The following is a 24,859-nucleotide window of genomic DNA, read 5'->3' as shown; positions in this document are numbered from 1 at the left end:
CTTATCACGTGGGTAGGAAAAAATATTTTGTGGGGAGAGAAAGGGGATGTAAAGAAGACTTTAAAATACAGGAAAACTTGAACTTTGTATGATGAGATGATGCCAAATAATTGGTGCTTTAAAGAAATAAAAGCTGGGGATTTCCCTGGTGGCCCAGTGGTTAAGACTGTGCTTCCAATGCAGGAGGTACAGGTTTGATCCCTGGTCAAGGAACTAAGATCCCACATGCCACGTGATGCAGCCAAAAAAATAAAGAAATAAAAGCTAAAATATGAACATGGAAAATACATAACATATCATCTAAGACATTTTGGAGGTGCAGTCATGGAAATTCAAATATTGTGAGCAATACATATAAATTTGAAGTAAAACGTTCTATCATGCTTGCAGCTTCTGTCTAACAGCATGTCGGGCTGTCAGTGGATATCTCATCATCCCCCTGGTAGGCTTAGCACTGTGCTGTGGGCTATGCAAGGTGGAAGAACCCTGAACTGTCTCTGTCTGCAAGGAGTTTCTAATATAGTTTGGAACAGCAGATGGACTCAAGATAGGTGTTTATGCTACCACAGTAAGGACAACAAGGCAGATGGCACTGAGGAGCTGAAATCATTTAGAGAAGTTTCCCAGAGTAGGGAGAGGATGTTTGTAATGCTGACAGGATATAAAGATTGACTCCTAAGTGCTTTTATTACTTTTCCATTGAAAAATCCTTGCAAGAAATGACTTAAAACCTGAGCATTTTAGGCCCAAATTTCCTGTCCTAATTAGATTTATATAAGTGGTTCTTAATTCAAGGTAGTTTTGCCCCCACCCTGGGGACATTTGGTAGTATAGGTGGGGATGTACAGTACGCCCCCATATATGCTCAAATGTCAAAAGCAGTGAATTTGAGAAACCCTTGTCTGCATATCCTTGAAGGCACAGTGAAAGGACACTGGGGCTAACCACCTGTCTGCCACTGGTTTTATGTGACCAGTGCCTCCAGAAGTTATGGGGGCTGGGCTAGGATAAGTTAGTGAGAGGCACAGAAGCAGCATGTAATTAATTATTCAGTTCTCAGCTGTTCATCTTATTTCAGTTGAAATCAGCCTAAACCAAGGATATAATAAAGGATAAAAGACAAAAGAGAACTATATGTGAATAAAAGGATATCTTTTTGCGCTTGATCCAAGTTTGTGTCATCATATTCAATATTTGTATTGTCATATTCAGTATTTGTATGTTAAGCATTTAATGCCTCTTTGCTCTTTATGTGATACCTTTAGGCTTAATGGAAATTAATTAGGATGGAGATTTTTTAAATAGTTTTATTTATTTATGTTTGGCTGTGCTGGATCTTCGTTGCTTTGTGGGCTTTCTTTAGTTGCAGCGAGCAGGGGCTACTGTCTAGTTGCAGTGCATGGCTTGTCATTGCAGTGGCTTCTCTTGTTGCGGAGCAATGGGTGTAGGGCATATGGGCTTTCACTAGTTGGGGTCCATGGGCTCAGTAGTTGCAGCCCCCCGGGCTCCAGAGCACAGGCTCAGTAGTTGTGGTGCAGGGGCTTAGTCTTCCCCTGCATGTGGGATCTTCATGGATCAGGGATCGAACTGTGCCTTCCACTTAGCCACCAGGGAAGCCCTAGTATTGGAATTAATTAGAATCAGAGAGTTCTGAATTTCATGTTCAGGTTCTAGCTGTGTGAGTTTGAAGAAGTTACCTAATATCTATGAGTTACAGTTTACTCTGTTAAAAAAAGAAAAAAAGGTAAAACCTCGATTCATGTTGATATTTGACAAAAACCAACACAATACTATAAATCAGTTATCCTTCAATTATAAATAAATTTAAAAAATTTGTAGAAGAAGATAAATAACAGTGTGCCTTTAGATTTAAAAAGAGATATCCAAATAATTTCATATATTTCCACAAGGCTTGAATTTTCCATTTCTAATCTTTATTCTAGATGCTATGGTTTTGTTTCTGACATTTCCTTGAGGAATTCTATGCAGATGACCAGTACTGAATCAGTTGAGTAGATAAACTTATTCCTTCCTAGTCTGGCATTTTGTGGTGTCAGTAAAACCAGAGATGCTAAAGCCAGTTTCAACAGCTATCAGCTAAAAGAATAAATTCTTAACGGGGATGACATTTCCATGCCCTGAATCCTGGGGAGAAAAATCTGGCAAATAAGACAAGATTTAGGTGATTCTTACCTGGTAGAACAGGGGCTTCCCTGGTGGCTCAGATGGTAGAGAATCCACCTACAGTGCAGGAGACCTAGAGAAGGGAAAGGCTACCCACTCCAGTATTCTGGCCTGGAGAACTCCATGGACTACATAGTCCATGGGGTTGCAAAGAGTCGGACACGACTGAGCTACTTTCACTTTCACTTTCTACCTGTTAGAACAGTAGTTTTACAGTGAGTGCACCTGGGTAGAGTTTTGCTAAATATTGAACTCGGGAAAATGGAAAGTTTCTTTAAAACCATAGGTGTTTAAACATCCAAGTTTTTTGACCAACATTAACATGCTTTTCTAATTGTGAAAATTTTTGTCTCTAACTTTCTTAAAATATAAGCAGTAGAACATAGTGGACTCATGTTAGTTGGCCAAATTCTCAGTTGTTTATAAGAAAATGACTGAGCCAGAGTTCTTACAGCTTTCATTAGCCTGAAACCTGATTATAAATTCATAATCATCTATAGATCTTAAAAAGATTTTGGAATTTTAGGTTCTTATTTTTCTATGAAGTAACTTAAAATACCTAATTCAGAGTTGACTGTCAAGAGAAGCTGAAGAATGCCACTTTACTTCATAAAATCACAAACCTCTAGAGCAGAAAGGGCCTTAACAACCATTCTAGCAACCCTCTTTTTTTTTTTTTTTTAGCAGATCAGAAAATTGAGACACAGAAAGATTAACTTGTCCAAGGTCACACTGGTAGGTCAAGCCTATTTGACCACTAGCCCAGTCTTCATCCCAATATTTGGACTCTTTTCATAATTTTATTCATTATCAGAATGGGACAATCAGGGTTTTTTGTTGTGGTTAAACACACATAGCATTTAATCATTAAAAGTTTTATCTTTAAATAGGCAAACACATGAATATGGAACAAAAGTCAAAAGGTACACAAAGGTTTACGGTATGCAGTGATTAGGCCAACTCCCTTGCTCTCCTGTCCATCCCAGATCCCTTCCTTGGAGGCAGCCACTGTAAAGAATGAAAGATTTTAAATAGACCATTTGGGTCCAAATAGCACGTCTAAACTGACATTGTATTATATTATTCTTCACGGATTGCAGTGTGGCCTGCCAAGTTTAGGTAATGCCAAACAAAGGAAAAACATAAGCTGTGGAAGTGGGATATGGAGAGAATTGTGCGCTGATTGGAAAATTACCAAAAGTCCAAGTGATTTCCAGTAATGGAAGTGAAGGCTCCCTTACATGAGTACTCTGTTACTCAGATAATGCCTTTTGTACAAAGAGCCTGAAGTATTTTTTAAGAATTCTTATGTATCCTCATGGCATGTAAAATCCCTGAGTAGTGCATAACTACTTTCAACTGCTTTAGAATCTATAGCACATTGGCCACAAGAAAGAATTATGTTGATGTTTGAACAAACACCCCCAGGCTCTGTGAAACCATCAGTGTGGGACATCACATGGATCTGCTTTTCTCAGCCTCTGAGCCTCCATGGCCTGCCTTGATGAAACCTTAGTGACTGGTCCTTGGGTGGGACGTACCCAAGCATTGGGCCTGGAGAATTCCTCACCAAGTGGGCAGGTTGGCTGAGGGGTGAGGGGGGCTCCAGGAGTACATGTGCACCTTTGGTTGTGGGGCAGGGAGGGCAGCAGGGCAGCAGCAGGCACTTGGTACCGCCTAGTGCCTTTGTAGCCTTAAAGCATAGGTGCTGACTCGGGTAGATAACTGCGTGCAGTAAGTAGGTGACTGCCCACGAGGTAAGAGGTGAGCCTGGGAAGAGCTGCAGGTCTAGACTCCATGTGCCCCAGTCGGGCTTCATCCCAGTTTCCAAGGCAGACCTCCCCAAGTGAAAAGGGGGACCAGCAGACTGCAAGTGCTTATCTTTCTGTGGTGCTCTGTGTGACTTATGACAGGTTTCACCCAGTAGGGGAGAAGACCGTGAGAGTTTGTAGGTTGTTTGAAGAGAGGTGAGAATGGAGCCAGGGAAGCCACAGGGAGAGGAAAAGTGAAGTAGGAGGAAATCATCTTTTTGAGAGAGCCGTTCTGTGACTTCTGTGCTGCTAGACTCTTAGATTGCAGGTTTCACATTCTGCTCTCAGGCAGCGGTTTTTTGCTTGGGGGGCTTTTTGTTGTTGTTGTTGTTGTTTGGTTTTCCCTCCAGTTTTCCTGATCCTAAGGATTTTCCTGGGCTTTTCTGATGGCTCAGTGATAAAGAATGCGCCTGCCAATGCAGGAGGAGATGCTGGTTTGATATCTAGGTCGGGAAGATCCTCTGGAGAAGAGAATGGCTATCCTTTCCAGTATTCTTGCCTGGAGAAGTCCATGGACAGAGGAGCCTGGTGGGCTACAGTCCATGGGGTTGCAAAGAGTCAGACACCACTGAGTGACTAACACTACCTAGTAATATAAATACTGAAAGTATTGGGAACCTTAACTGAATTAAACAGAGCTTAATTTCAAGAAAGCATGAATGTTCATTTTCATCTGGTAATGATGCCTTGACGTAGATTCTTTTTAGTGTTTTTTAACTGTTTGGACACTGAAATATTAGTTCATAGTACCTATTATCAGTGCTGTTAATCTTTGCAGACAGAACTACTGAGCAGCCTTTGTTATAATGGCCCTGCTATATATTTGATCTGGACTAATACTCTTTGATTTCAAAGTTATTTGGAATTTAGAGGGTTTTGTAATTAATAGTAACTTTTTTATAGCTAAAACTTTTATAACGAGGAAATAGCTATTATTTCATCATCACAGTCATTTTAACAGCTTTAAATGTAAATAAAACATTTCACTGATTGTATTTTTTCTTTTCAGAGAGGAACCAAGGCCTTAACCTTCTCAGCTCATTGACTGGAGCAAACCATAGCATTGGATCAGCAGAGACCTGCCACTCAGAGGTAAAGATTTTTCCTGAATCTTTTCTCTGCTTTGGCTTTTATTTCTACTCATCATTATGAATCTCTACACCATTCATCGTTTTTTCCTTTCCATTTAAGAAGTGGTAGAGAGTATCAGGAATAGATACAAGGAGCCTGCTGCCTGTTAAGAGCAGGCTAGATTGGTATTAAAGCAGTAAGCCCTTTCAAGATGTTTACAATTTGGGCTGTTCCATGTGTTTTTGCTAGAGTGCTTTTAGAAACATGCTAGAATTTCCTTGAGGCTGAAATTGCCCCCCAGATCTTCAAATATAAAATAAAATTAATGGTTCTTTTAAGTACTTCCTGTGTACTCTACAATCTGAGGAAGATCCTTGTCCTTAATGAGCTTAATAGGCTGACTGCAGCCCTCTGTCCTCAAGGACTTTGGTCCATGTCTGCCTTGGTCGGCATGCTAGAATCATGAGCACATTATGTAGTGCCACATTGTCTTCCCAGGACCTTCTTCTGTCTCTGAGCTGTTTTGTGATAGGATTGTGTACATTTTCAGGTTTTGAGTAAAACATGATTTGAAACAAACAATATGTTTTTAATAGCCAAAAGCAAAATCATAACACTTTTCTATCCTTGAGGAAAAACACCCCCAAGTTAGTGAATCTTTGGCCTTTTTAAATAATGTGGCCTTGATCCTTCTTCCATCCCTCCTAGCTCCTATTACTGCTTCTCTAAAGCTGAGCAGTGAGTGGAACTGTGAGCCTTTTTGAAGTTAGTTTGGAAGCAGCCTCCTATTAGATTGTGGCTCATGTGTGTTTTTCTCCACAGCAGCCATGTGCGCCAGTAGCAGAGAGGACCGAATCCCTCTTGGATCATCGAGGGGCTGCTTCTAACACAGCAGACGTGCAGGTCGACAGCATTGTGGGTAAGTGCTCTGTGGCTGCCAAGTGACGCCTCTGTGGATCTTGCCAAAGCCCGTGTATTGGGGCATAAATCATCCACAGAGAAACTGACTTGAAATGAGGCTGAGGGAAGGACACTGATCATTGTTGTTGTTTAGCTGCTCAGTCGTGTCAACTCTTTTGCAACCCCATGGACTGTAACCCACCAGGCTCCTTTGTCCATGGAATTTCCTAGGTAAGAATATTGGAGTGGGTTGCCATTTCCTTCTCCAGGGGATCTTCCATACCTAGGGATCGAATCTTTGTCACTTGCAGTGGATCCTTTACCACTGAGCCACCAGGGAAGCCCAGGGACATCAATAATGACCCCCAAATGAATGTGAGCCTTGTGGATGGCTGTCAGAAAAAGCAGGGAGAGTAAATACATTACAGTACAAATCTGTGGGCACCACTGATTCTCTCAGCAGGATCTTGATTATCTTAGTTAAAGTAGATAGAGCCAAGTGGTGAAACAGCTTTATATCTCCATATTCCACCATTTTTTCATGGTATTTTACAGTAGTCAGAATTGGTAACAAGAATAATACAGTTTTATGAGCCCTCTCATATCCTTTTAAAGTTCTTTTATGTCCACATTCTCATTGGTAATGAAGTTTGGCAGAGAAGTTATTTTACAAAGATGAAGGTGCATCCCAGAGCAGTTTAATAACTTGTCCAAGGACATCGAACAGGAAAGTCTTGGAGCTGAAACTGAAATGCAGTTTGCCCAAAAAGCTAGAAAGCCAGGGTGCTTAGTTGACAATATCTATAAGTGTTCTTTTGTTGGGAAACTACTCACATCACTACTACTTTTAATGCCACGGAGGGCCCATGTGCAATAATAAGTCTTAAAAAAAATTATTTTTTCTGTTTGTAAAATAATCCATACAGAAAACTCAATTGATTGGTTATAGAAACATATTAAGAAAAAATTGTGTGTAGCTTCATGTCTTTCCAGTTTATTCAATCTTGTCCTCTCAGTTGAACCCTTCATATTAGCTTTGAAACCTAATAAAGTCTCTGCCATGAGAACAAACCATTGACCACACTGAAGAAGATGGGAAGATAAGAACTAACCTAGAGAACTTGGGGAAATGGTATTCTGACTGGATGCCATGAGCCAGAAACAAAAAGAACTGAACAGAAATCCTACACTCTACTTAATAAATTTGATTCTTATAGGGAAATGGGTTTGAAATTCTGAAAGTAAATATATTTTACATATATTATGATTGAAAGAATAAAAAACTAGAGCATAGAGAAAGAGAGCTAGGTTTCTCACTGTCAGAAAAAGACGTTACAAATAAGGAAAGGTGAAGGCTGGATTGAGTCGTTTGGTACTGAACTAGAACTGAAGGTATCAATATGAACTCTTAGTCTGTTAAAATTTAGTTTGAGCCATGGAGAAATAGATATAGATACATGTGTGCATGTGTGGGCTTCCCAGGTGGCAGTAGTGGGACAGAACCTGCTTGCCGATGCAGGAGACATAAGAGATCTGAGTTCGATCCCTGGGTCAGGAAGATCCCCTGGAGAAGGGAACGGTAACCCGCTCCAGTATTCTTGCCTGGGAAATCCCAAGGACAGAGGAGCCTGGCTGACTACAGTCCATAGGGTCACAAAGTGTCGGACATGACTGAAGTGACTTAGCACACACGCAGGTATGCATGTGTAAGTACACACACACACACACACACATATATTTCATAGCTCTGTCCACTAGGAGGGTCTAGAAGCAATAATACCCTAATAGTGGTGGAGACACTTAGCACTTAGATCTTGGTTTTTAAATACCATTCTCCAAGAAAAGATACCAGGGCTACTTGGAGAAGTATGTGATTCAGAGCTGGGGCAGGAAAAATGAAGAATGAACCTGAAGCATCTCATGGTGCCAGAAAGTAAAGTAAAAGTGAAAGTCGCTCAGTCGTGTCCGACTCTGCGACCCCATGGACTGTAGTCCATGGAATTCTCCAGGCCAGAATACCGGAGTAGGTAGCCTTTCCCTTCTCCAGGGGATCTTCCCAACCCAGGGATCGAACCCAGGTCTCCCACATCGCAGGCAGATTCTTTACCAGCTGAGCCACAAGGGAAGCCCTAGAATTCTGGAGTGGTTAGCCTATCCCTTTTCCAGCAGATCTTCCCGACCCAGGAATCGAACCGCGGTCTCCTGCATTGCAGGCAGATTCTTTACCAACTGAGTTATGTGGGAAGCCAGAAAGTAAGGAAGTGCTCAAAAAAGGAGGAGGCCATGTTGAAAGGTCACAGGAACCAACCTGAAAGCATTTCCAGTGGCTAACGCTGGAAGAATTTGACAAGCAACATAAATTAACATTAGTATTAGGCTGTAGTCTATAAAATAAAATGTATATACATGAATCCATACTAATTTAAATAAGTAATTGAATAAATACATACCTGGAAAAGAAAGGGCTGCTGCTCCTAGAAGAATTTCAATTGATAAATGTAGACATTATGAGGGAAATAGAAAATCACCCTTAGCTACACTCTACATTAATAGTCGTTGCAGGCAGGATCCACTGATGGATGGTGAAATTAGTAAATGAACATTTGAGAAGAAACACAGCATTTCCATAGTCAAAAAATGTCTTTTCCAAATTACTTATTACAAAGGGAGAATAGTAACTTTATACTGGAAAAACCCCTTTAAGGGATGAAGGTTATGTCACCAGTAATGGCATATTGACATCTCCTCTCAATATGATGCACTGAAAGGGTACTCACGTCTGTGGTATTCCCGCCAAAGGTCCATAACCTCAATCGTGAGAAGACATCAGACAAACCCAAATTAAGGGGCATTACACAAAATAACTGGCCAGTGCTCTTCAGAAGTGTCAAAATCATGAAAGACAAAGAAAGACTTAGGAACTATCACAAATGGGAGAAGACTAAGCAGCTTTGAAAGCTTAGTTCTGTATAGAATCCTGAATTGAATCCTGAAACAGAAAAAAGATACTAGTGGGAAAACTGATGAAGGTTGAATGAAGTGTGTAGTTAATAGCACTGTTCCATTATTAACTTCTTGATGTTTATACTTGTACCATAGTTACGTAAGATGTTACCACTAAGGGAGGGTAGGGGAAGGGCATATTGGAATGCTCTATACTATTTTTGCAACTTTTTTTGTAAGTGTAAAATTATTTCAGATTTCTTTTAAAAAGGCAAAGCCAAACCAGCGAAAGTAAAACACTTTACCTACCCCACATCTTCCTCCTCTCTTTACTTATTTCCATTCCTCAACTCATTCTCATCTAGCTGTTGTTCCCATTTTCCACTAAAACAGCTCACCAACAACTTCTGGGCCACTCGATCTAATTGATGTCCTCCTGTCCCCATCTTGACCTCTTGGCAGCATTTGGTGTTATGAATCAATCCCTTTCTGAAGCATTAGCTTCTCTTCACTCACCCATCACATCTCCTGGTCTTCTTCCTACCTCTCTGATGATTCCTTCTCTTCCTTTGGAAGAATACTCTCCTTTACCCGGCCTTTAAATATCTCCCTTCCTCAATGTTCCATCAAAGCTCCTCTTCCAAACCTATATTTCAGCATGAAGTGATTCTACCATATCCATAGTTCAATTAACATGTATACAGATAAATAACAAATTTTTTGTCTCTAGCCCTGTACACCAACTGCCACCACGACATACCCATTGAACTAAAACAAATTTATTAACCAAAAGTATTTTTAATATCAAATAACCTGTATAGCATTGTAGTAGATGCAAAGAATTATGTTATCATCCTTGTCTTCAAGGAGCTTATAGTCTAAAACATACAGAGACAGGCCTTGTAATGTAATGGGTAAAGTCATGAACTTGGAGTTCTGGACAACTGGGTTTGAATCATGACTCTGCCACTAGTAGTGAGATGACCTTGAGTAAGTTATTTAGCTTTCCTTAGTCCCAAAGGGCCTTAGTTTCCCCTTCTATAAAGTAAGGGTAAGAAATCTTTCCTCACAATGCTCTTGCAAAAATGAAATGGAATTGTGTCAGTTAAACCACTCAGCGGTGGAGACAAAGCTGTCTTTCTCGCTTACTGTGATATATATTATAGTAGTGGTGGACAGATGAGAGAATACAGAGTAGTGTGTGTCAGTGCCAAGACAGCTCTGTTAACACCAAGTGTGGGATGAATCCTAAGGAAGTAGACGTGTGAGTTGGGACAGTCAGGGAAGACATCCTACAAGTGGCCAGCCTGGAGTGGAGGCTGAGTGAAAATTCTGACTAAAAACAAAGTTTGATAAAGAAACCACATGCTGAAGCAGAAATAGTAAACGATTTGTGGTAAGAAAATAGGAATTTAGATTGGCTCTGCCTTTGAATAGCTCTAATTTTAGAAGAGTTCATTTTTAAACCCAGGTTGCTTCATGTGTAAATTGTGGACAGTGGTATCTGTCCTAACCACCTTATATGGTTGTCAGTAACAGATGTGAAAATAGTTGCTGTCCAGTAAAGTATGGTATAAATTTCAGGCATTTATTGAATCTGCATATCTTAGTACAGGGTGTGGCCTTTAGAAATTGGAAACACGTAAGTCTGAATCCTGGCTTCCCAGGTGGCTCACTGGTAAAGAATCTGCCTGACAGTGCAGGAGCTGCAGGAGATGTGGGTTTGATCCTTGGGTTGGGAAGATCCCCTGGAAGAGGAAATGGCAACCCACTGCAGCATTCTTGCCTGGAAAATCCCATGGACAGAGGAGCCTGGCAGGCTGCAGTCCATAGGATCGCAGAGTCAGGTCCAAGCATGCATACATGCATAAGTCTGAACCCAAGGTCACACTTACTAGCTGTGACCCAGAGTAAGATCACCTATCTTTGTACTCTGGTTTTCTCAAGAAAGGTAGAAACAGAATCCTTTGTCTCATTGCAGTTATTTCAAGGATAAAATGAGTCCCCGTTCATTTGTGAGGGCCCCCTAGCAGCCAAGCAGGATACAGCACCAGGAGCTGTACAGCTGGTCCATACTGGGCCCTTTCAGTGGTAACTTGCATCCAAGCCAGATTGATTGCTTTAGGATTCTGTGTGTTTAGCACATACATAAATACTGTGTGGCCAATCCTTATTGCAGATCCCATGTTAGACCTGGACATTCAAGAACTTGCCAGTCTTACTACAGGCGGAGGAGATTTGGAGAATTTTGAAAGACTGTTTTCAAAGTTAAAAGAAATGAAAGGTAATTGGATCCATTGGGTCTTACAGGTTTCCATAGTGATGCTCCTCTGTTTTATCTAGTAGGATTTTACTTTGTAACTGCTAATAGCATTCCATGCTTTGGCCTCATCTGAGAAATGTAGATACTGTGAGACTGTGCCGTCCTCTGTTGGTAAAAATTTCTTTAGGAAAATTCTCCTCTTTTTTCATTCTTTTTCTTTTTCCTTTCCCTTCTTTTCTCGCCTGTCTTTTCTTTCAGTCTGTCTTATTAACATGGAATCAGTAAGATTCCTACCAGTTTACTCAGATCATTCCCATATGGAAGATTTGGAAGACTTAAACTATCTAACAGCTGTAATGACTCCACCATAAACATGTGTTTTTGCAACCCATCTCCCATCTTCTAGTGTTAGAACATCTATGCATTCCAGATTCTTCTGTGTGATTAGATGAATTTCTTAAGATATATTTTCCCCCTAGACAAGGCTGCGACGCTTCCTCACGAGCAAAGAAAGATGCATGCAGAAAAGGTGAGAAAATTAGGTATTTACTTACCTACTGCAAGTCCAGTGCTGTAAGAATTATATGTCACACTTGTTTACTTCTAAAGTGTCTTACTGTGAACTTTCTGTTGGATATTCACTTATAATTAATTGAATATTTAGTTGCTGCCATCAAGCCAGGATTTTCCAATGTATGTTGAGTGACGTGGAACATTGAGGCTCAGAATGTTTGCCTTCCTAGCTGTTAGGCTGGAAAACTCTTAGTTATTTTGTTTGGGTTGGTTTGGTTATTACCAACACATGTTCTTGGCAAGAAATGTGTATGGTTTATGGTATTCCATTGTATGAATGTGTCATAACTTACTTATCCACTTTTCCTTTGGATATTTCAGTCATGTGCCTTTTTTCTTCTGTAGTAAACTTGTTCATATCCCAATATGTCACCTATGTATACAGTTCTGATTATATCCTCAGTATAAAGTCTAGGAGTAGAAGTCGTGGATCAGAGTGTTCAGGGGTTTTGATAGATTTTGCCAGAGCACTGAAGGGCAAGGTATAGAATTTTAAGTCTTATCAGTTCTGTGTGTGACATGAAACAAGCTGAAGTTTAGGTGTTGCCTAAAATCTGTTTCTTGCTTCTCTCCACAGGTGGCCAAAGCCTTCTGGATGGCAATTGGGGGAGACAGAGATGAAATTGAAGGCCTTTCATCTGATGAAGAGCACTAAACTGTTCATGCTAGGGCTTGCCTAACTAAGACCCTAGCACTCTCTCCCTGAGATTCTTCTCTTCTCAACCCAGTCATCTTTAGCCGAACTTAACCAGCATCATGTTGGCTGCCTGACTTGTTTATAGGGTCCTGTTAATTTTAGTTTTTAGTAGAGGGTAAAGCAGAAATCTCTTCTCCCTCAGTATATTGTAAGGGAGTGAGAAATTTTCAAATAACATTTTTTTTGTTCTAGGAACGGGAGTGGGGTGAGCCTCAAAGGCCTGTGTGATTTGCCCAAGTTAAAGAAGAAAAACCACCACCAAGGTTTCCTGGTCAGTCTTTTGAGGAGCATTCCCTGTGTTCATATGGATCACTGCAGATCAGGAGTTTTCTGGTTTTCTCTTTCAAGGAGCTTGCTGCTTGAGGTTTGATGCTTTTGGTGGGAGGAAAGGAAGAAACTGCAGATTTAGTCTGTGCTGTAGTACAGATTATGGGTCAGCCACTGGCCCCCGGGTTAGTCTCTAGCTAAAAAAGAAAAAAAAAACATCTGGGCATTTCATTTGAAATACAGTAGCTGACCTCTTGGTAGAAAATATTGAGAAACCAGTGTGAATTTTTAGACTATAATAAATGATGCAAAGCTTTTCTACTCTGGTGGGGATAAAAATAAACCCTTCTCTACCAAGTTGTGGGCAGGGGTGGGGGTGGGGCATGGGTAAGAGAAACTTAAGGAATTCCCTGTATAGGCCATTGAATCAGTATGATCCTAGCCTGAGATTTTTGCATTAGTATTACCATGTAGAAACTTTTCTTTCTTAGAGTTTTCTACTTGAGATGGCAGAGATGTGTTGTCACAGTTGATACCCTCAGAACAAGGGGAGTTTCCTCTTCTCTCTCTGAACACCAGAGATCACTGCCAAAATAGTAACACTTACGTGGGACTTGGTGGGAAGGCATATGAAACATTAGGCAATGAATCCCTCAGTACCTGTGTTACTTCCAGGGCTGAGGAGTTCGGCTCCAGGGAAACTGATCTCCAAGGGGGAAAGTTTCCAGAAGAGTGGGAAATATAGCAAATGAAACCCTTATTTCTGTTTGTATAGGGACTACGTAATGCATGTCATGAGCCTTCAGTCTGCCATGGCTCTCAGCTGGCTCAGGGCACACGGGCTGAGAACTGCTGCTGGCCTGGTGTGGGTGTGAACCCCATAGGTCACCAGCAGAAACAGATTTCAGACCTGTCTGTGCAACACCTTTTCACCACTGCAGAACCTGCTACAGATGGCAGAAGGAACGGAATGCTCCAGGGTCCTGGCCAGAGCGGCCACAGGATGGAAGGTTTCAGTGAGTGGGATGTTCAGGAAGAGCCATTCCAGGGAACGTTGGAGGCTGTCTTCCTTGATAACTTTTTTCTTTTTCTTTAACTATTCTGAGGGTCTTTGAGACTGTTTACCACCATTTCAGCACTGTTTCTTTGAGGTGACTGCATTGGCCATTGATGGGGAATGTAAGGAAAGTCAGCTCTGGGGTTGCAAAATGAAAGGGGGAACAAGTTTTTCTTAAAATATGAAAGGTTTCAGAGAACACATTAGGTCACGTGGTTTGGGAAAACAGACTATAAAAAGCTGTGAACTTGATCTTGTGGATTAAACAAAGCCAGGTGATTAAAATGTGATTTATTTATAAAGCCTGCTTATGTATATACTTATGATTTTGTTGTTTTTTAGTAGAGGATGTGGGCCGGGGGGGGGAGCCTCCCTTCATTGGATTAGGCATAAATAGCAATAATCTGTTCATCAGACTCACTGTTTTATAATCCACCATTCATGTGTATAATACCATGTTTTCAAAGTCTCAGCTATCTAGGGGTATTGGCCCCTTTTGGGCGACATGGGAGATTCAAGTGTACAGTAGTAACTACTGAAGGCCCTTTTAAGAAGCATGATCATGAGCTAATAGTGCAATAGAAATTGCAGACTATCCGAAGTGACCTATGTACATGCCACCACAAGTTATAATGGACTGTCCATCTGGGATTTAAAACAAGAGCCTCAGCTTTTTTCCCTCTTAAACATTTTTCTATTTGTGTAACACAGCATCTGGCACAAACTGGGCCCTTAAGTTTGGTTTGGATTTTCATTTGATATTTTGATAGCTGTGATTGCAAAGTTTTAAGGTCCGTGAGTGTTGGGAGGTACGAGAGACAAGAATAAACTTTTTTTTTTCCCTGAAAAAATCGTATATTATGTAATAATTTTAGAGTGATGAAGACATAGATATTTTTATAATTTTAAAATATGTTATTCTGCCAGAATATGAGAAGATTGACAGAACCACGTCTGCTTGCTGTCTATTTATAGAACTTGGCCACATCTAGTTCAGAGAAGCAGGAGATTCAGGGAAGCTAGTCTTAGATGGCTGAGTAATATGGGATGTGGTTCAAGGACCATAGAGCATGTCAGGCCATTACTGCAAACTGCCTGTAACATGGGAAATGTGATCTACAACCAACTTTGTGTTCCTGCCATGGAGAGCTGGGAATAAATGGTTTTGCTGTGGCTCATCAGATTCTCTCAACCTTGGGCTAGTCTCTTAACAATGGTCATTAAGAGAGCACGTGGAGTGCCCCTTGCCCTGCCTTGGCCTGCCATGGAAAAACAGTCTTAGAAGAATCACTGTCTAAGGGTAAGATGAGAGCTCCCTGAGCTATTCTGAGCTGGAGTGTTTGCTGATGCGAAGCTAAATTTAGCCAACATCTGTCCAGTGTGGTCAGAAGTTTGATTCATTGAACGTTCTGATTGATGGAGACAGTGCCCGGGAATGCTGGATGAGTTAAGAGTCGCCCTTCACCCACCCCCCCCCAAAAAAAACTTTTAAAACAGATGATCCAATTTAGCTACAGCCTTCTATCATTAAATACCCATCTTATAGGGGACTGTAGGCAGAGAAAGTGTGAAAAATCAGGTCAGGTGTAATCCTGCATCCCTTAGTGCAGGATTGGTTTAAAAACAACACCCTAACAATAGCCCATAATCTGTGTGTTCCTGAAAGCATCATGCTGACTGTGCAGGGCAAAGTTCTAGTTTTGATCTAGATTCCACTTGGGGTTTAGTGATTTGTTCTTGCACCTTTGGAATGTGAGCTCTTGCAGAAGCGGTCTTAGAAATATTCTAAGTTATATTTTACGCCCGTTATTAACATCACCAGTCTTGCTCTTAATCTGGGTGTCTTTATTCAGGGTTAAGTGTGTGTTACAGTTCTTCTAGTATAGGAAGTATCTTTCTTGATTCTGAGGTGTTTCTCTGATTTGCAGAGTGAAGAATTGAAAAGAGGTAATAGCAACAGTGTGATCTTTTTGTTGGAACACTGATGAGCCCTGGTCTGGTTCTTAAATATGTGCTATTCTTCTGTGTTTCCTGTTGGAAAAGTTGATTCAAAAACTGGACCTAATGGTTATAACTGACTGCATCTTTGAAAAACAGGTTTGGGAAGAAAAAAATTTCTTTTTCCTCTAAGCTCCTTTTTCATCTGTGTGTGTGTTGATAGGCTTAAATAGTTGAGCGTCACTGCTGCAAATCTGGGAAGAATACCTGGGTCACAGAAAGCCTTCCGGGTTCTCTCCTGTGAAGCATATGGCCCACCTCTGCCTCTCCCTTTTCTTTCATTGACCAGGTGGCTTTGATGGTCCAAAGTGTGGGCTGAATGAGGCCTGAGGTAGGAACTTTGTGGAAACAGCAGCATAATTTAGGAGAGATGAATCTCTTCTTCTGAAGCCCAAAGACATGGTCTGCATCAATCCTATTGCTCCAGGAAAGTCTCAGAAGTTCATTATTGGTTTTAGAAGGCCTCAGACTTGACGTTAAGGACGAGCAACTACAACCTGTTCCTTTATCCTGGTGAGAGCTGAAACGAGGCCTCAGTGCAGCCAGCACTGCCTGGGACCCATCTCAGTGCCAAGACTGCTCTGGCCATGGCCGAGGCTACAGACGTCGGTAAGGATCTGGGCTCTCCTCTCTAATAGCTCATCGTCTGGCTCAGGAGGGAGACAGGGGCGAGCAAATTGAGGCCACAGAAGGTCGAACGCTGGGCAGGATGTGAAGTACGCTGTGCCCAGCCTTGACTGCTGTGGGAAGGAGAGAGCCCAGTGGGGTGGGAAGAGCATAATGTACCCCCTTGGAGCAGCGGGTCTGTCTTGAGCCCACATCAGAATCACCTGGAGGGCCCCACTCCAGGATTTCTGATGCAGTAGGTCTGGGGTGGGACCTGGGAATGTGGGTTTCTAACATCTGAGATGATACTGATGCTGCTGGCCAGGGGCTGCACTTTGAGATCTGTTGACTCTGAGGAAGTGATGCTTGAATTGAGCTATTGGGCTAAGAATCGGGGTAGATACATGGGTGAGGCTACAGAATTCTTAGCGGAAGCTACAGCATGAATAAAGGTATAGAGATAAGCAAGGGGTGATGTTGGGGAAACCCCTGTGGTACAGCTAGAGAAATGGTGGTGGAGGAAGTTGAAGCGACGCTGAGGACCTTGGAGTGCTGCTTTGTGCCTGCTCGGGAGACCATCAGGGAGCCAATGGGTTTAGGGCAGAAAAGACGTGACTGTAATCCCAGGAACATCTGGCAGCAGTACTAGCCAACACCAGTTGATTAGTGGTCTGCCTAGAGAGCTGGGTTGAGGATTCTGAAGCTGAGAATGGACTCAGCACTGTGATGGGTGCTTTGCATGGATAGAGAAATAGCAAGTGGTGGTGATTTTGCTCTGTATTTGCCATCCCTGGACTAAAGGGTGACAGATTAGGAGTACTGGAATAACTTGATGAAAGGTAATCAGAACTTTGGGTGGTATTCCTTCAGCCGTATATAAGGACTTGTATAGGACAGTAGGACTTCCCAGGTGGCGCCAGTGGTAAAGAACCTACCTGCCAATTTAGGAGATATGAGAGTCAAAGGTTTGATCCCTGGGTCAGGAAGATCCCCTGGAGAAGAGAATGGTAACCCGCGCCAGTATTCTTGCCTGAAGACCCATGGACAGAGGAACCTGGCGGGCTACAGTCCAGAGGGCCACAAAGAGTTGGACATGACTGAGCCACTAACACCTTGAGGTACTGGTGGCATCTCCATGCACCAGTAGCCAGCAGGCTGTTGGATGTGAGTCTGAAGCTTGGGGTTGATGTCTGAGCTAGAAGTACTGATCTGGGAGTCTTGAACATATATGTGGCTTGAAATCACATGGGTAGGCGAGCTCTGTGAGGGAGGAATATCCAGGGTACATACAGTGGTCTGGGTATACTGCCATGGAAGGGGGAGGTGCAGGCCTGAGAAGAGATTGTGCAAGAGGGTCCAGGGGAACCCAAACACTCAGGGCCTTTCCAAAAGGGAAGTTTGGGCAACAGGGGCGGCTGCAGAGGTACGTGGGGAGCAAGGAAAAGAAACGCTCAGGACTTGGGTGTGGGGAGGAGGCCTGGAGGTGAGGCTCCAATAAACACGGGGAGTCAGGAAAGGGAGTTTGCTTGGGCAAAGGTGGAAGATGATTCAGTTGGGGTGTTGTCTGGCTCATGTTTAACAGGCAGCTGGAGTTAAAGTTGTGGAGCTCAGGGACAGGCTGGTTAGAGGAGTGGATCTGAGAGTCATTTGCTAAGAAATCGACTAGATAAAACCTTGAGGAAAGTTGTTTATGGGCAGGAGGCTGGAACTGGCCAGATAACAACAATGAAGGTAGGAATATGATGTCATTTATGGAGGGCAAACCTACAGACTCACAGGTGCTGTTCCTGTGAAGTCTGCCTCCCTCCTGGTATAGCAAGTACGCGGACTCTGGTGAGGTCCTTAGAAGGAAGTGACCCAGCTGGAGAATGATTCCAGCCCCTTTCCGCCTTCTTCAAATGGTTTACTCATTCTAATCATCCTTTTTCTTAATCCACATCATCTCAGGTCAATGTATGACTCTGCCAGGGGAGCAGTTTTGAAGTCTCTCTCTCCTTGGGGGTTTGAATTTTAAAATGAATTTCCACAGGAGCTAAGTCATCAGAGCTAGAAAGTTGCAGAAACCTACTTCTTTAGGAGTGTAAAACTTAGCTCCATGCCGGTGGTGCGACTAATCTGGTGACCTCCAGTCAGTCACTTGCGGAGGCTTTCCGATAATAGTGGAAGTGAACACAGACAGACAGCCTGGAGACAGCAACGCTGGGAGACATGCCTGAGCGGGGAGCCCCCGCTCTCACTGCAGGACTGGCTGGCACCGTACGTTGCCTTCAGTAAGTGAATGAGGGCAGTGGCAGAATGGGACCTGGCACACCTGGGCTCAGAGACAATTTTCTCTGAAGCCCTCAGGCCCTTTAAACTCTCCACCCAGACATGGCAGCGAGAATGAGTGCGCACTTCTAGCCCAGCTGCTTTTCAATGAAAAGTTTTATTAGAAGGGCACTTACAGGAGGAAGAGAGGAGAGAGAGGACACATTTAACAATAGGGGTACAATGCTTAAACAGGTGCTCAGCTCTTAAGATACAAAAGTTAGAAAAATCTAAAACACTATAAATACATACATGCTTTTTACAAAGGTATTAAAAGGTCAGGCTGGCTGAGAAGGGAAGGCAATCAGCGTCCTCCGTTCTCTTCCCCACCCAAGCAGGAGTCCCGCCCAGGACAGCCTAGTTGCAACAGCAGCACTGAAGGTGAATGAAGGCTTCTTGGGGGGAGGTGGCTCCAGCCCTCTGCACAATTCTCGCCCCTAGGAAGGGAGAGGGGCTTGGTTCAGAGGCCCCTGTGGAAGGGCCTGCGTTTGACTCTGAGCTAGCTGCCTGTGTTCACATGCTGCCACACAGGGAGCCAGCCTGGGTTCGTGGCTCTGGGGGCCAAGCCCAGAGCCACCGCGCCCTCCACCAGTGTTTGGAGCTAGCTGTGCCCCCATCTCTTCCCGAGCCACTGTCCTCGGGAGGAGAGCCGTTTCCAACTTTCTTCCAAAAATTAAATATCTGTCTTGGTTTTAAGAAATTATTACATAAATATAAAAACACCAGAATGCTCGAGTGTACATTACTTCAGCATAAAAAAAATTACAGGATCACTTGAGAGAATTTCTCAATCCAGTTTACACAATACATGAGTTTTTCTTTGTGATAGCTGTGTTTCTGAAAGGTTGCTTGTATAGCAAGTCATCTCCCCACTCTCCCATCAGAGATGCCTCTTCAGTTTTGATCCATACATGTTTCTGCTTTTCCACCCACTTGAGAAGTGGCTGATACTCCTCAAAGACTGTTACTTGAAGGAAGGTTCTAGAAGGGAACAGCTACACCACACAAAAGTGACACAACTTGACTATGTTGAGGTTTTCTTCTAGCAAAGATGTAGATTAGGGAGAAAACTCCCAACTCTGCCACTTGAAGTCATACAGTGAGATACAGCGTTCAGAACCAAACATGCGCCCTCTTGCTACTGGTAACCCCCTTGATAAACAGTCCTAGGAGCAGCATGCCAATTCCTGTCCCTCCCTTCTTTTACAGACTACAGAGAGTGGCCTAATGGGAGCTCTGGCCCCGCAGAGGTCCTCAGAGCCTCAGAAATGGCAGCTTGGGGCTGCAAATGAAATCAGATCTCTGCCTTCTCCCCAGATGACTTGCATGCATGCATGATACACAAACATTACTTCAAGAAAACCTTTTTCTGCGGTTTGAGTAAAAGCATTTAGCCCTGGAATATGTCCAAACTCCAGGAAGCCGGGGGAGATGGAGAAAAACAAACTGAAGCACAAGATATGTGCTACAGCTCATTCCAATACGTTAACAATGATTTAAAGAAAAAAATCACCACAGACAATTAAAAAAAAAAAAAAGTACAGCACAGACAACATAAGGACAATGGAAAAGTCTGCCAGCAGCCTTGCCCTCATGTCTGTTCTTCCTAAGAGTCAAAGTCCCCGCTCCTGACTCTGGGCTTGTCTCAAAATGTCAGGACTGCAGCCTGCCAGGAAGGTGGCCAGCAGAGATGACGTGCCAGCACAGGCCTGTAACCCGAACTGCCGAACTGCCGGGGCGGCTACCTACTTGCGCTGGAAGGCTCCCAGTACTAAATAAAGCTAGGAGTGGGGAGGGTGTGGGAGGAGAGGAAAGGGAACAGAAGTTGGCTCCCGGGGGAGGTGCCGAGGCCAGGATCTAGGGCCCTGCGCTATAGCTACACTCGGGTCAGCGTCAGCACAAGCCGCAAGGTGAAGGTGGCCTGGCAGGGAGCCTGGGGCAGGGGAACAAGGCATGTCCTGCAGCCTGGACAGTGACACCAAAAGCACTCTCCAGCAGCTGCCATCACCCCCGAGAACTGCCCTCCTCCTGCCCCTTCACCTGTCCTGTCTTTCAATGTATAAATGCCTTTATGCAATAGGGTTTTAAAACAACTTTTTATGACTTGTAGGACACTAATATTACACATGCCTCAAAGCCACTTACGCGGCCTCTATGACGGAAATGAAACCAGAGCCTAACCTCTAGGTACAACCAAATTTTCTTTTGAAGGGTGCTGAACGTGGTCTTCCCTACTTTTTCCTCACCCATCCTCCTCCAGCAGTCTAGTTATAAAGAAAAAAGGCCAAGTAAGTAGCTTTTGGGAAAAAACAAAATTAAAACTCCATGCCTCCTAGAAGGATTCTTTAGCTTTCAGCATTGTGGGTTCTAAGACGCCGTCCAAATGCAGCCAGACGTGACCAACCAGAGCACCCAAACTGGGCTGTACCTGAAGCCAGCTCCCAAGTACCTGGAGGACAGCTGTGTGCCGTAGGAAGTGCTCACAGGAGATCATGGGCTCCCGGAGACTGCTCCCCGTGGCTTTTAGTGGGGGCACCGCGACAGCTCCAGCCAAGGCCAAACTGAAGTTAGAAGCCATACCACAAGTCTCAGACCTGACCAGGAGCAGAAACACACATCCAGGAGGTTCAGACAATTTCTTGCATCTGTAAGAAGCAGTCCATGATCATTTCACACCAGGCAGAAACTTCAGACCCACAGCATCTGGCCTCAGGTGGAGTGAGGGGCTACGTGGTGTCTCTGGACTCTGACAACAGTCCTGTGTGAAGACTAGTCCAGGTCTGGCAAGGCACTCTTGTCTGCTCCTGTGTCCTCTGGAGGTGTGGTGAGCAGCCCTCCTACCTGGACTTCAGGGCTGGAGCTTCTGAGGCCTAGGGTCCTGTGAGCAAGGCACCAGGAAGCACCCAGCGTCTCTACACAGCATCACAAATGTCATCACATTTGAGGTGTATACCTGCCAAAAGTACACAACTTTCTTCCCTTCACCTGGAATAATACAGGACTTCCATAGGAAATCCCTTTATTTTTCCTGGTAGAAAACCATGCAAAAATAGGGATAAGTCATTTCATACAAAAAACAGCAGCAAAGAATAAAGTACCAACTGCAAGTGACAATTCCATCTGCTGTATTCTGCAAAAGGTCAATATAAGAGGGCTCTTTTTTTTCCAGTTGAAATAATCTATAGTAGTTTCCTCACTAATTGCCACCGGGAGCAGTACTTATTACACATTCTGCTAGAGTTGTCACTGACGGTCCTCTGCCGTGAGCTAGATAATCTCATACCTCAGGGGAAAGATGACAGACCTCTTTGCACCAATTCTGCAGTTTTCAAAGGTGTAAAAATAATTTTTTTAATAGCCCTTTTATTTGTCGGCTTGAGATCTTTCCCTCTTGGTGAATTTGCTTCTGTCAATTTCAGCTTCCAAAAGTACTGGCAGGTGTCTTCTTAACAAAACCTTCTTACTTTGGGAGAGAAGTTCCTGGGTCCCACTCTGGTTTCCCAGTCAGTGTGCCAACCGGGGTGTTTTTTGTTTCAAATCAAATGTTTAAAAGAGCATACGATAAAGTTCATTTAATTAACGCAACTGACTATACCAACCAATATAGCCAAATCCATGAGAAAGCGGAGCAAGCTCTTACAGATGACCGGAGACCCTCACACACCTCACAGACAACTACCTCCTGGGAACACTTCCCATAATTCGGATCTCTTTTGAGATTAATGTGATGATACAAACTATGTGGCATATGCACTGAGCCTCAACAGATCCTGCCAACTGCTGAAAATGAGGGCAAATTTAAGATCATTTTTAAAGAAGAGGTGTCTTCCCACCGGTCCCTACGTGCTCGATTCTGAACACCATCAGTAGGCTCAGAGAGGTGGAGATAGACGAGCCCCTTCCTCGCCCCAAGTCAACTCAGCGCCCAGGTACATGGTCTGCTCCTGCTGGGGTTTGGGAACACTCAGTGGAAGGGGAGAGCTAGGCCCGGGGTGTGCTCAGACCCCTGCAGGCTTCTCCTTGCCCAGAGCACCCAAGGCGAAGTCCACACTCCAGTCCTAACCAGGGGGCCAATTCCTGTTGGGCAGTGACATCTCAGTTCGCCATCTTTAAGAAAGAAGGGGACCAGGGGAGGGGCAGGTGGTGAAATACTACCTGTTTGCTCATGCCACCAGAGAAGAAGCCATTTCTTACCCTTCAGACCCGGGCCGAAGGGCCAACGTGTTCAGCAGACACAGCTGTTCATAGAAATCCACCTCTGGGTTTGCTTTCATGTTTTGGAAAACAGCTGATGCCACTTTGGTTGAGGGAGAAAAATTTCTTCTTTGACACCAGTGAGTTGAGTTCTGATTTCTCCACCTCCTACATGGCCCTCTTCCCCAAATCCACCCTCCCTACCCTCCCCCTTCTCTGGCAGTGTCCCTAAGACACGCTGGAGCAGCGGATGCTAGGGGAGCCCATCTGGGTGAGGACCTTGTCAAGCCACTGCAGAGGTCCATTCAGGTGCAGCTCAATCCAGCAGGGGGTGCTGGTCACAGTCTGTCTCCTGCAAGACATTTGAGAAAAGGGTGGGTGGGGGACATGTAGAATATCCAGTAGCACACACAGATGCATCCGAGTGGCTTCTGATTTGGTGAAAGTCTTCTTCCCAGAACCAGAGATACAGCCTGCCCTGCCAGACCCTGTCCTGGAGAAGGTGCCACCAACTTGCTGAAACTGCCTGCCAAACTCCTCCAAGCAGGAAGGGAAAGGAGGTGGCCCCCTTAAAGAGAAACATGTAAGGCAAACTCCAGGGTGCCCCAGAGGCCCACTGGTTGCCGTGATGGGCCCCTGATGGAGAACCTCCAGCCAGAGCAAAGGTCTCCCCAGTCCCCTGTCCTAAGTGGGCACCCACAGCTCCCCTGCCTCCAGCCCTGGCAGTCCATGATGACGGGCGTCTGTCTGGTTGAGGGGTGTTTTTTTACAAAGCGCCGACAGAGTCCACATGCTGTCGGTCCCCAGTGTGCTGATAGAATTCCCATCTATGGCCTTATTTTGGAAAATCTTACGAGCAGAGCGAGCCATGGAACAATTACTGGAAAAAAACTAAGGCACACCACACGTTTCTTATCCCCAAAGCCCTCTGTCTAAATTCGGGCTGGTTGATGACGCAGCTCGCAGGCAAGCTCCCAAAGGCCTCCACCGAGCAAAAGGCTATCTGCTGAGGCCGGAGGCGCGGGTGCCAGCTGGAGGGCCCGGCTCTTGGCCACCTCACAGGAAGGGATGAAACCTTACTCTCCTTGGCCCGGGAGGGCGAGACTGTTCGGGAAGGGGCCGCACCGCCGGTCAGGCTGCTCCACGGTGCTGCCAGGCGGCAGTGACGTGGTGGGCCGCACAGGACTGGGTGTGCTGGCAGCGCGTCCTGCGCGGTGACACAGTGGCCCCAGGGAAAGGCTCTGGCCAACAAAGGGCCTCTTCCCCAAGCACTTGAAGCTGGAGGGCCGCGTGCCGCGCCAGGTTGAGAGCCGCCAACCCCCGGGCACCACCCTCCTCGCCTGGCCTGCGCATCGTCTGAGCGGAAGGTTAGAAACAGGCTTGCGGACTCGGCCCTGGGGCTCCTGCCTGACCCGGGTGCCTGAGTGCGACCCTCCAGACTGCAGTCTGAGTGTTAAGAGGGACACACGGACCTCCCTCTGGCTCTTTCCCACTGGGTCCATCTTTAAATATTTCCCTCCCTCAACAAAAAGCAAGACTAGTTTTCTAACCTTTCTTGTTGCCTAAATGATTCCAGCCAAGGCTAAGAGGTGAGCTAAAATGTCCCTTGGGCTGGGCCTGTGGGCCTGGGCTAATCTCAGGCGGTTATCAGTGGGCGGTAAGTTCTCCTGAAGGCTGACCATTCAGACCGCTCAGTTGTTCACACCTCCCGGATTTGAGAGAGACCCCACAGACCAAGGGCTCTGTTCCCCAGCACTGTGGGGCAGACACGGAGAACAGCAGCTAAAATACGGTAAATGACAGACGAGGATTTTACGGACCGAAATCCTCTAATGAGAATCTGACTTTCCATAAGTCACGCTCATCTGGATTTCATTATAAATGGTGGCCCAGAGCCAATACTGAAATGGGTTTGGCCCGGGTGCAGAATGACTGCAAAACAAAATGGATTCCAAACATCTGGAAAAATGAAGAGAAGGGGGGAATAA

General features: G+C 44.4%; 2 protein-coding genes across 19 annotated transcripts in view; one reads left to right on the top strand and one right to left on the bottom strand.

The window, feature by feature from the left end:
* The window catches only part of AAGAB (alpha and gamma adaptin binding protein), a 73,973-nt gene extending 59,356 nt beyond the window's left edge, over nt 1-14,617 (top strand). For 3 of the 5 annotated variants that reach the window (XM_081511845.1, XM_081511843.1, XM_081511847.1), the window contains 5 exons: nt 5,005-5,087; nt 5,889-5,985; nt 11,089-11,193; nt 11,652-11,701; nt 12,323-14,617. In XM_081511845.1, coding sequence (XP_081367971.1) covers nt 5,005-5,087; nt 5,889-5,985; nt 11,089-11,193; nt 11,652-11,701; nt 12,323-12,400 — 413 coding nt within the window. In that variant the 3' untranslated portion in view covers nt 12,401-14,617. The remainder of the gene's footprint in view (nt 1-5,004; nt 5,088-5,888; nt 5,986-11,088; nt 11,194-11,651; nt 11,702-12,322) is intronic. The other 2 variants (XM_081511846.1, XM_081511844.1) reach the window with 1 other exon arrangement.
* A 4,159-nt stretch (nt 14,618-18,776) lies between these two features.
* The window catches only part of SMAD3 (SMAD family member 3), a 127,535-nt gene continuing 121,452 nt past the window's right edge, over nt 18,777-24,859 (bottom strand). For all 14 annotated transcript variants that reach the window (XM_081511860.1, XM_081511859.1, XM_081511863.1 and 11 more), the window contains one exon: nt 18,777-23,223. In XM_081511860.1, coding sequence (XP_081367986.1) covers nt 23,100-23,223 — 124 coding nt within the window. In that variant the 3' untranslated portion in view covers nt 18,777-23,099. The remainder of the gene's footprint in view (nt 23,224-24,859) is intronic.

Source organism: Giraffa tippelskirchi, chromosome 7 (assembly GCF_054371585.1).
Source record: "Giraffa tippelskirchi isolate mGirTip1 chromosome 7, T2T-mGirTip1v1.2.pri, whole genome shotgun sequence".
Taxonomy (NCBI): domain Eukaryota; kingdom Metazoa; phylum Chordata; class Mammalia; order Artiodactyla; family Giraffidae; genus Giraffa; species Giraffa tippelskirchi.
Note: the sequence above shows the minus strand (reverse complement) of the source record. Positions and strands in the feature narration are given on the sequence as shown.